The 12,104-nt window shown below is 40.9% G+C and overlaps 1 protein-coding gene across 2 annotated transcripts in view; it reads left to right on the top strand.

The window, feature by feature from the left end:
* Positions 1 to 12,104, top strand: part of FBN1 (fibrillin 1) — a 440,189-nt gene that overhangs the window by 153,631 nt on the left and 274,454 nt on the right. For both annotated transcript variants that reach the window (XM_069766028.1, XM_069766029.1), the window contains one exon: positions 7 to 102. In XM_069766028.1, the coding sequence (XP_069622129.1) occupies positions 7 to 102 (96 nt within the window). The remainder of the gene's footprint in view (positions 1 to 6; positions 103 to 12,104) is intronic.

Genomic DNA, 12,104 nt, shown 5'->3' with positions numbered 1-12,104 from the left:
TTACAGCTGTCTGTGAACATGGGTGTCTAAATGGTGGACGATGTGTGGCTCCAAATCGGTGCGCTTGCACATATGGTTTTACAGGACCCCAGTGTGAAAGAGGTAAGTGATGTTAAAGATGACAAATAAGTAGGCACACTGATGTCACCAGATCAATTCATTCATAGTAGTTAGCCCATATTCATTATTTTGGCCAGTTTCAGTCTGCCATTAGAAAATAAAGCAAATTAAACGTGGACATATCACAATAATATACACCACATAATGTAATTTAAAAGTTTTATGGCAACTTGTGCTGATGTCACTGTTTCTCATTTCCAAAATCCATGTTGTGTCACCTTTTGTTCATCAAATTTCTAAATATCACTTTCCACTAATTACTTGACTTCTGTGTTTCTTTTTCACACTATTATATATAGCTATCCTCCTTTCTGCCTCTTTCGTTCTTCTCTGTGCTTACTGGTGCCTTCTGGAAAGCATTTTAATTGTTTCCAAGAATTGAACGGAAGACCCTCCTTAACAACCGAGGTACCACCTTCTTGCTACTGCATTACTGTATAGTAGGCATAGGGTTGAATATAAAAGGCCATTCCTGACATTAAAAGTTATCACTTAGGGACTGGGAATAACTTTTAAAGAGAACCTTTCACCACATTTTTCATGTTGAACTGGACACACCATATAATTGTGGCTGCAGAGCAGAATAAACCATTTTTGTTATTTTTTTTTTATTTTGTCTCCTCTTTGGGGCTATATTAGCAATTAAAGAATTTATCACAAAATTAGTTAACACCCTCTTGGACTTAAAGGGAACCTGTCATCTGGTTTGGCCAATACGAATTAGGGCCACCCCTTTTCAGGGCTTATCTACAGTATTCTATAATGCTGTATATAAGCCCCCGGCCTGACCTGAAAGATAAGAAAAATAAGTTTTATTATACTCACCTGCGGGGCGGTCTCGTCTGATGGCCATCACTGGTCTTGGTCCGGCGCCTCCCATTTTCCTACGATCCTCGTCCTCCTGCTTGCTTCATGTGGATGAAGTGTCGCGGCATCATCCACACAGGCTCCCTGGTATCGCGCTCCTGCGTAGGCGTAGTTATCTGCCTTGTTGAGGGCAGAGCAGAGTTCTGCAGTACGCAGGCACCAGGAGAGGTCAGAGAGGCCCAGCGCCTGCGTACTGCAGGACTTTGCTCTGCCTACAACAGGGCAGATAAGTACGCCTGTGCAGGAGCGCGATACCAGGGAGTCTGTGGATGACGTGGGGACGTGTCATCCACACGAATCAAGCAGGAGGATGGCATCGCAAGAAGATGGGAGGTTCTGGACCAAGACCAGAGACGCCCATCGAACCGGACCACCCACAGGTGAGGATAATAAAATGTATTTTTCTTCTCTTACAGGTCGGATCGGGGGCTTATTCTATAATGCTGTATATAAGCCCTGAAAGAGGGTGGCCATAACTTGTATTGGCCAAACCTGGTGACAGGTTCTAGGAAAAGTTATCAGATAGCAACTCATACAAAGAGAATCAGTACACGCCTCCAGTGAAAACTATCAGATAACACCCACTATGACTAAGCCAACTGTTTAGGTGACAAGTACTTTGGGTTATAACATTTCTACAAGGGAAAGGCAAATTAGAAAAAACCCAAAAGAAACACTTTATTCTTCTCTGCAGCCATGATTACAAGGTGTACAGTTGAAAATGAAAAAAATGTGTCCTCTTTAATGTTGGGAATGACCCTTAAGTAGATAATGGCTGTACTGTATTCTTGCATGGAACTTTTATCTTTTCTTTCTATGTGGGTCATTTAAATGTCCATTGTAATAGCAAACATTTTAGATCTTGGGAAATCTAACCATGCTGATATTAAAAAAATGATTATTAAAAATAGGACATTTTAGCGATTGTTTAAAAATGTGGAAAATTGTGTGTCTACTGCCATCTTCATCCATTATTTATTCAACTCTCAGAGTTAAAAAAAAATAAATGCCATTTATTCTGTCACAAATGGGATGATAGAAATGCTAGATAGTAAGATATTTTGGATTACCAATTGGTGACAGAAATATTCTGTATCACAGATTAAATGAATTATTCTGTAATTACGTTCCTAGAAATCCAAGCTGCAGCACTGGGGGACAGGTGGCTATCTTCCTTCTTAGCCAGATCATCTGGAAATCCAGGTGTTGTGTATGAGTATATGCAGTATAGTGAGGAACAGCACTGGTCATGCTAGAAGTGTAAGATCTAGAAGTTTCTTGCTTCCTCACTTCCCTGATCAGTTTTGGACAATAATAATAATACTTTGGCTCCTTTACAATTGTGGGATGTTTTCAGCGTTTCCTTTTTAAAATGATTGTAACCCCTATAACCTTTCTGTGAGCCCCCTCTCAACAAATGTCAGATACAAAGTGTAAGTCCTTGCATTTAACACGTTGTACATCTTATATAAGTAATCTTTTTATGGTCTGGGAGCAATCTGGTCAAGTAGTGTCTTCTTTTGCTCTAAATTTATGACCTGCATACATGAAATTCATATGTTTGATACACCAATGAATCTTCAGCTGGGGAAGATTTGTTTTCCCCTTAGGAATGGACGCTCGCCAGGCAAATTGCCAAATCTATAGAGATTTATGATAGAGTAAAATATGCCTTATGTTTCTTACCATATGCAGTAAAATATGCAGTGCCATGAAAGTCAAAAATCTAAATTGAAACCGTATAAAAGAAGCCTAAAAAAATCATTAATTGCAAAGGAATCTGACAGTGGGTGTTAGCCATGAACACACGGACAAATCAGAGATAAGAATTACCGTGATATATAACATTTCAATTATTAAAATTAATGATTACAAGCAATAGAAGACATTTCATTGGCATTTCCACTAGGATAACCATCTTATGGGAACTAGTATATGGAAATTGCAGTTTGTTTGGTGGTGATTTTACAGAGGTTGTCCACTACTCGGAGAACCCCAATCACTAAATTCCCCCATGTAAAGTAATTCACTCACCTTAGGTGTCGGCACCATTCCAGCAATGTTGGCGCCAGCTCTCTTGGGGCTCACGTGACATTGTTATGTCACGTAAGCCCTGCAGCCAATCAGTGGCCATTTCAGTCTCACTTCATCCAGAGGAGGTCAGAAAGCAGCAGTAGCTCTCACATCTTCTGGGTGTCAGTTTCATCAAAAGGAAGTGAGAGAGAAGCGGCCGCTGATTGGTTGACGTAACAATGTCACACCAGCCCCAGGAGAGCACATTGGCGGTGACTGTAGCTGTTATTATTTTACTTGGGGGAAATATAGTAATTGAGAAGGCGTGTACTACGGAGGACAAAGAATGAACTTCAATCCAATATTGCGGCCAGCATGCAGCCAGCGGGTAAGGAAAGGGTGAATCAAACACCTGAAAACTCCGCCCATATGACCCAAAACCGGTCCCATCAAATTCAGGTGACAGGTTCCCTTTAAGAACAAAGTCTTCCAATGTCAGATTGATAGCATTTTGGCAAGGTGATACTGTTCAGATGAACGAGAGATATTTTCTATTACATTATTTAGAAGTAAGATACTAAGCTCTATCCATTAACATAGCCTATAGCTTAGTTAATCCCTTAAAGGGACTCTGTCAGCAAGATTTATATGCACATGTATTCAAAGATAAGTCCAGCAATACCTTTACATGGCCTCTTACTGAGAAATTAGCATTTGGAAAGTATTTTAAATAATTTTCCATTTTTAATTCTTCTTCTTTGCGGACATTAACCTACAGTCTCTTGATCGGTTATGCAATATTATAGTAGTATTGCAGTGAACTGTGAACTAGATGTTCATCTATGAAGACCAACCACATAGGAGGAGATCTCACATAGCAGATCTCACATGGCAAACATGGAGGCCATCAAAAGGCCCACACCTGCTATGGCATTCAATCTGCATATTGCAATCAAGTGACAGTTGCCATCTTGAAGACCTATAAATGCCACTGTCACGATTGACAGTGGCATTTAGGAGTTAAACTAGTTGGATTGAACCTAGATCTGATTGCACCAGTTATTGTCAGGTGTCGGCTAGGTAATACAGTCAGTTCCCATGTTGTATGCTGTTGGTTCAGTTACAGAACCATACACTGATAGCGCATGGCCATTGTACATATACGGTGGTTTTTTTCTTACTGGTTAAATGGTAGTGGGTTTTGAGGTGACAGCTTTCCTTCACACTAGCCTCCATGATACCTAATAATTTCTTCAGCACTTAGACCCTAAAAGAGTGTTAAGTAGATATCAGTACTATTGTTCTGGAGGTCCAACTTTCAATATCTACCTTTTCTTGTATGATACATTTTTATGGGTTCAAACTACTGTAAGTCATACCCCCTCATTAAAGTAATCAGAAATTCTCTTTGCCTCCAAAAATACCAAAAGTACATGCAAATAAATCTAAAATTGTGATGACAGACAGTGTCTTCCCTTTAACAAGTCCATTTCTGGTTTATTATACAAGCATAAACCACTATATGCCATGTACCCCTCATATAACCGACAGTCAGTCCATTCTCTTCAGCGGATACATCTCTACGCTTTACAGAAACGTATCTGCCATATTAGTCCATTTTCACCTGCGGTTGTGTCCGCACAGGTCAATAACTGACACTAATCAGTGCATACAATTCCCCATGCTCTGGGTTACCTGTTTAACAGTTTTTCAGGCTTCACAAACTGGCTTTGCATGGGTCCTGTCCCTACTCCAGACCCTCAGTATCTTCCTGGACTTCCAGAAACACCAGCCCACTCCAGACTCCCACATGGCCTTTTCTTCCCTCCATGTGTACTGCAACCACAAAGCATATAGGACCTTTCTGACATCACATGAACACACCCCCTGGAAGGTATGTGGTTAACCAGTCCCGCCCATCACTTCCTGGTTAACCCTTAAATCCAGCCCTTTTTAAATATACAGGTTTGTGGGACAACAAGACCCAGCCACCTGTCCTGGATTCAGATAGCATCATACTTCTGTCTGTGCGATACATACCTGTCTCTCAATAGACTAGTTGGTAAATCACAATAGTTTGTTCTAAAACTTACAACACAGGCATACTTAATTTCAAAATCTAAGGATCCGGGGGCAAGACAATATTTTTTGAGGGCATCAAGCATGAAAATCGACCCTGCTTTAGGTCTGTTCCTGTTTAGCTAGGGTTATGATAACAGTTTGGCATGCTAGCAGTCACTGCTCATTTAAATCCAAAAAGAAGTAAATTCTTGCAAATTTTTTGCAATATGTCTGTGACTACTTTCTACCAAAATCTGTTTAATTGAAAAATAAAATGACAATTGGAAGTACAGACACATAAAATGGCTCAATTGGGTATGTAATGGTGCTGTCATACTGATTACACTGATATCTTTGGAGAATAAATCTGTTTTGTGATTCTTCTTTAATCACCATTTGAAGTTTTCTAAAGATTTTGGTCCGGACTGTGTAGTGGGTCTTCTCTTGCCTGTCTGTGATTCCCTGGCCCCTCTGCATGTTCTGGTTTCAGTCACAAGGGCGGTGTCGGTGAGGTTTCAGTCACCACTCTTGTGTATAGAGAGCGGTGGCTGTAAGAATGCCCCCACCGGCACTGACTGAGAGCTGGTCCTAATGCTCAGCTGCTGTCAGTCAGTGCCAGGGGTGCAATTATAGCTGCTTCTCTCAACACTCAGAGCAGTGACTGAACCCGTGCCGATGCCGCCTCCACTCTTGAAACCCGAACATTACAGAGAGAAATAAAGTTCATTTCCTCCTGGAAGTAGGGATCTAAGTACCTGTCCCAGGCAAGTTCATTACGCTATCAACCTGCAGAATAATCCCAAATCTGTTTTTTCAGGTGCCAGGTTTCCTTTAGTTCACAAACAGAAGTGCTATCTGCAGTCACTCTCTTAATGCAGGTCACTTGCTACTATAATTATGAATGAGGTGTGCACCTGCAGAGTGCTCATTTCATGTATATATATAAAGCTGTGCTCTCATAGCTTATTAAAATCTAATCACAGCATGTTTCACCTGTTTGGGCGTTTTCAAGGGGTAAAGGGTAATAGCGCTTTTTAATTGCCAACTATCTCTTGTGATGTTTTGGCATTACATGGCTAATCATAGTGCTAAATATGTTGCTGCATTACAGCACTTAATGTAGTGGCATCTAATAGCATCATTAGTTGTAGACTTTGCTGGAGATGCATGCATGCTCACCAATCAGCTGGTGAGATGCAGTATCGTCACAATGCCATCGCATGCTGATTGCACTCACAAATCAGTATTTATCACAGTGGTCCTTGCTGTTTGATAAATTTGTCACATGTCTAGACTGTGTATTCTAAGATTACACCATCTACAAGTTGACTAGTTTACTTTATGCCAAAAATGTGCACCAAAGACATAAAAATATGGTGTAAGTCATAAACTACAGGTTTATTTGGTGCAAATAACTTAATAAATCTCTCCCATTGTCTTTTCCAGCTAAGTGACCACTTGTTGCTCGGAGATTTCATCTAAAATGAGATTTTATTTTGAGTAAGATAATAATTCTAACTTCTATATTCTATTTTTTCCAATATGAAAAGTGTCATAAAAATGGAGTAATCATTGTTCAGAACTTAGACATAATCTAATGTCAGAACCATTCTTGTAGAAAACAAAAACAAATATTTTTATGTATATTTTGAAAACGGTGGAGATAACTGAAGAGTGTTTTTGCAGAGTCGGCTTAGTCATATGGTAAAGCTTGCCAATGACTAATGCCGAAGTGGACTTATTGAGGTGTCCCATAGTCTCTGTGGACTTCTTCATATGTCCCATAGGCTCTGTGGACTTCTTGAGGTATCCCATAGTCTCTGTGGACTTCTTCATGTGTCCCATAGTCTCTGTGGACTTCTTGAGGTATCCCATAGTCTCTGTGGACTTCTTCATGTGTCCCATAGTCTCTGTGGACTTCTTGAGGTATCCCATAGTCTCTGTGGACTTCTTCATGTGTCCCATAGTCTCTGTGGACTTCTTCATGTGTCCCATAGTCTCTGTTGGCTTATTGAGGTGTCCCCTAGTCTCTCTGGTCATCTTGAGGTGTCCCATCGTCTCTGTGGACTTCTTCATGTGTCCCATAGTCTCTGTGGACTTCTTGAGGTATCCCATAGTCTCTGTTGACTTCTTCATGTGTCCCATAGTCTCTGTGGACTTCTTGAGGTGTCCCATAGTCTCTGTTGACTTATTGAGGTGTCCCCTAGTCTCTCTGGTCATCTTGAGGTGTCCCATCGTTTCTGTGGATGTTTTGAGGTGTCCTATAGTTTCGTTTGACATCTTGAGGTGTCCCATCGTCTCTCTGGGGACTTCTTGACGTGTCCCATAGTCTCTATATAGCTTTTATTATGAAACTGGAGTGATTTGTGACCATGTCCTGTTTTTATATGACAGATCATAGTGGTTTACTCTTGCATGTACTGTTCGAATATCGTGATGTTCTTTATTTGTCTAATTATCAGGTTGAACTGTAATAACAGGAAGACATAGAAACATTTTGTTACTGAAGAATTTCTCATCCTTGTTGCTGTTACTATATGCGGACTTAGGACTCCATACTCCATAGGACTCAGAAGACTTAGGGAATTATTTGGAGTAAAGATCAGTATAGCAGAACATCTGTCTTCACGTTGCTTCCTTCTAAATATTTGTGCTTTGTTGCTACAGCTGAGTAATGACCTTCATATCCATGGAGCATATTTATGTTCATGAAACAAATGGTTAGTGTCACTGTGGTGTCAATCAGATGATTTACATAGTGCTACGGTAGCTATGTGCGTACTCTCTAAACTGTTGGAAATATCACGCTGCATTCTTTCCTGCCACCCATCTCAAGCATCTGTTCATGAGTGACTTAATATGTAGTACATCATTGTTTGGACTCAGCCCTGGGTTGGACAAAGTCAATTCTTGGACAGTAGTTCTGGGGACAGATGTGGTCTGCTGGCTGCACATTGCGCATGTATGCACTGAGGTTTTACAAAGTGAAAGCTGCAAGCTAGATGCAGAAACTTTGATTTCTATAACAAATGATAGCCTATTTTTTATTTAAAAAAAACACAAAGTGCACTATGTTGGTCATATTGGAACTCTAAGCAGAGTGTTGAGGGTGTCATGACTTGTGAAGTTTCTGAGAGCTCCATTAGTTGTCGAAACTATGGACTCTAAAAATTGTAAAATTGGTGAAATTGTGGCTATCCCTTAGAATCTATCACTAGGTTTTTGCTGTGTAATATGAAAGCACCATAATGGAGGAACAGAGACTATGATTAGTGGGATGTGTCAGTTACTGGGTTGTTTTTGAAGTTTCAATACCATCAACATTTTATCTGCAGGAGATTATCAGTACAGGAAGCCTGCTCTCGTGCCTCCTTGTCCAACCACGATCAGCACCTATTAGCAGCTCTGTGTCACAAAGCTGTGGTGTGGCTGCGGTTATACACATCTCAATACCTGAGACCTGAGCTCTGCTAGAACGGTAGCAGAGAAAACTGTGACTATCATTACTGCTTCATCTACTATATAATTGTCTAAGGGTCACTTCCGTCTTTCTGTCTGTCTGTCTGTCCTTCTTTCTGTCACGGTTATTCATTCGCTGATTGGTCTCGGCAGCTGCCTGTCATAGCTGCCGCGACCAATCAGCGACGGCCACAGTCCGGAAGAAAATGGCCGCTCCTTCCTCCCCGCAGTCAGTGCCCGGCGCCCGCATACTCCCCTCCAGTCAGCGCTCACACAGGGTTAATGGCAGCGTTGACCGTGGTGTAACGCACTCGGTTAAAACTATTAACCCTGTGTGACCACCTTTTTACTATTCATGCTGCCTATGCATCATGAATAGTAAAAATATCTAATGTTAAAAATAATTAAAAAAAATAAAAAATAGTTACATACTCACCCTCCGGTGGCCCCCCCCCCGGATCAGGAACCGGCCTTTCCCGCTCCGCGCGACGCCCCGGTGACCGCTGCATGCATTGCGGTCTCGCGAGATGATGACGTATGGTCTCGCAAGACCGCTACATCATCATCTCGCGAGACCGCAATGCAAATCTTCAGACCGGAGCACGTGACAAGCATCGGGAACCGCCCGCTTCGATCCGGAGGCTCCAGGAGGTGAGTATATAACTATTTTTTATTTTAATTCTTTTTTTTACAGGGATATGGTGCATACTACGTAACTGACCAATATACTACATGACTGTGCTGTATACTACGTGACTGGGCAGTATATTACGTGGCTCTGTGCTTTATACTACGTGGCTCTGTGCAATATACTACGTGGCTGGGCAATATACTGCGTGGCTGGGGAATATACTATGTGACTGGGCAATATACTACGTGAACTACGTGGCTGGGCAATATACTACGTGGCTGGGCAATATACTACGTGACTGGGCAATATACTATGTGGCTGGGCAATATACTACGTGGCTGGGCAATATACTACGTGGCTGGGCAATATACTACGTGACTGGGCAATATACTACGTGGCTGGGCAATATACAGTTACAGTATATGAAAAAGTTTGGGCACCCCTATTAATCTTAAGCTTAATGTTTTATAAAAAATTGTTTTTTTTTGCAACAGTTATTTCAGTTTCATATATCTAATAACTGTTGGACACAGTAATGTTTCTGCCTTGAAATGAGGTTTATTGTACTAACAGAAAATGTGCAATATGCATTCAAACAAAATTTGACAGGTGCATAAGTATGGGCACCCCACCAGAAAAGTGACATTAATATTTAGTAGATCCTCCTTTTGCAAAAATAACAGCCTCTAGTCGCTTCCTGTAGCTTTTAATGAGTTCCTAAATCTTGGATAAAGGTATTTTTGACCATTCCTCTTTACAAAACAATTCCAGTTCAGTTAAGTTTGATGGTCGCCGAGCATGGACAGCCCTCTTCAAATGATCCCACAGATGTTCAATGATATTCAGGTCTGGGGACTGGGATGGCCATTCCAGAACTTTGTAATTGTGCCTCTGCATGAATGCCTGAGTAGATTTGGAGCAGTGTTTTGGATCATTGTCTTGCTGAAAGATCCGTAACTTCAACTTTGTCACTGATTCATGAACATTATTGTCAAGAATCTGCTGATACTGAGAGGAATCCATGCGTCCCTCAACTTTAACAAGATTCCCGGTGCCGGCATTGGCCACACAGCCCCAAAGCATGATGGAACCTCCACCAAGTTTTACTGTGGGTAGCAAGTGTTTTTCTTGGAATGCTGTGTTTTTTGGCCGCCATGCATAACGCCTTTTTGTATGACCAAACAATTCAATCTTGGTTTCATCAGTCCACAGGACCAAGAAATTGGCTTCTCCAAATGTGCTTTTGCATACCTCAGCCGACTCTGTTTGTGGCGTGCTTGCAGAAACGGCTTCTTTCGCATCACTCTCCCATACAGCTTCTCCTTGTGCAAAGTGCGTTGTATAGTTGACCGATGCACAGTGACACAATCTGCAGCAAGTTGATGCTGCAGCTCTATGGAGGTGGTCTGAGGATTGTCCTTCACTGATCTCACCATTCTTCTTCTCTGCCTTTCTGATGTTTTTCTTGGCCTGCCACTTCTGGCCTTAACAAGAACTGTACCTGTGTTCTTCCATTTCCTTACTATGTTCCTCACAGTGGAAATTGACAGGTTAAATCTCTGAGACAGCTTTTTGTATCCTTCCCCTGAACAACTATGTTGAATAATCTTTATTTTCAGATCATTAGGCAGTTGTTTTGAGGAGCCCATGATGCCACTCTTCAGAGGTGATTCAAACAGGAGAACAACTTGCAAGTGGCCACTCTAAGTAGCTTTTCTCATGATTGCATGCACCAGGCTATGAAGTTCAAAGCTCAATGAGGTTAGAAAACAAAAAAAAAGTGTTTTAGTAAGTCAGTAAAAAGTAGGTAGGAGTATTTAAAGTAAGAAAATGATAAGGGTGCCCATACTTATGCACCTGTCAAATTTTGTTTGAATGCAGATTGCACATTTTCTGTTAGTACAATAAACCTCATTTCAAGGCAGAAACATTACTGTGTCCAACAGTTATTAGATATATGAAATAGCTGTTGCAAAAAAAACAATTTTTATAAAACATTAAGCTTAAGATTAACAGGGGTGCCCAAACTTTTTCATATAACTGTACTATGTGACTGGGCAATATACTACGTGAACTATGTGGCTAGGCAATATACTACGTCGCTGGGCAATATACTACGTGCCTGGGCAATATACTACGTGGCTGCGCAATATACTACGTGGTTGGGCAATATACTACGTGGACATACAGTACATATTCTAGAATACCCGATGCGCTAGAATCGGGCCACCATCTAGTTCAGTATAATAAGTGATACATCGATGAAATCAGGATCTATGTCCCTACCTCATGCTATCAGATTATTTAGAAAAAAACTACTGGCAGATTCCCTTAAGCATGGCAATCTCTAAATCACTTCCTACAATAGCAGAGTAATTTTAAAAAAATCATAAAATCATAGGATTTTTCAACATGATTTTTACCTTCTTATCCCAATACCCTGCCAAAAGGTTGCAGATACCAAAAAGAAAAAGTTTTTATAGTAGAAATAAATAAATGTATTATTATCTGAAAAAATAGCCTTATTACTTTTGTTTAAGGAAAATAAAACTAGAGGAACCTTTTTTTTCAGGATCTTTATCTTTTGACCAGAGTAAAGAACAGTTACAAACAGTGTTTGCCCTTCTGGATGACCTGTCATGGCCTTTATTACAGAGACAATCTATTCTTTTGAATGTGCACGGTGTAATTCTAAGTTTCCCTTCTGTTGGGCACTATAGCGAAATCGAAGACTTAACCACTTGTCTGCATAGTTTATAGTCACTGGTGGGTGTTGTGAATTCTGTGGTCAAGCTCCTTCCTGTGGTCATGAGTGGTACTTCGGCTGGTTCTGTCCTTGAGCTTCCTTTCGTGGATGTGAGTGGGGCTGCGGCTTCTGAGTTTCCTTCCTCAGGTGACGAGGTTAAGTCGTTAGGTGCTGCTCTATTTAACTCCACCTAGTTCTTTGTTCCTG

Source organism: Ranitomeya imitator, chromosome 4 (genome assembly GCF_032444005.1).
Source record: "Ranitomeya imitator isolate aRanImi1 chromosome 4, aRanImi1.pri, whole genome shotgun sequence".
Classification (NCBI taxonomy): domain Eukaryota; kingdom Metazoa; phylum Chordata; class Amphibia; order Anura; family Dendrobatidae; genus Ranitomeya; species Ranitomeya imitator.
This window is presented reverse-complemented; position numbering and strand designations above follow the sequence as displayed.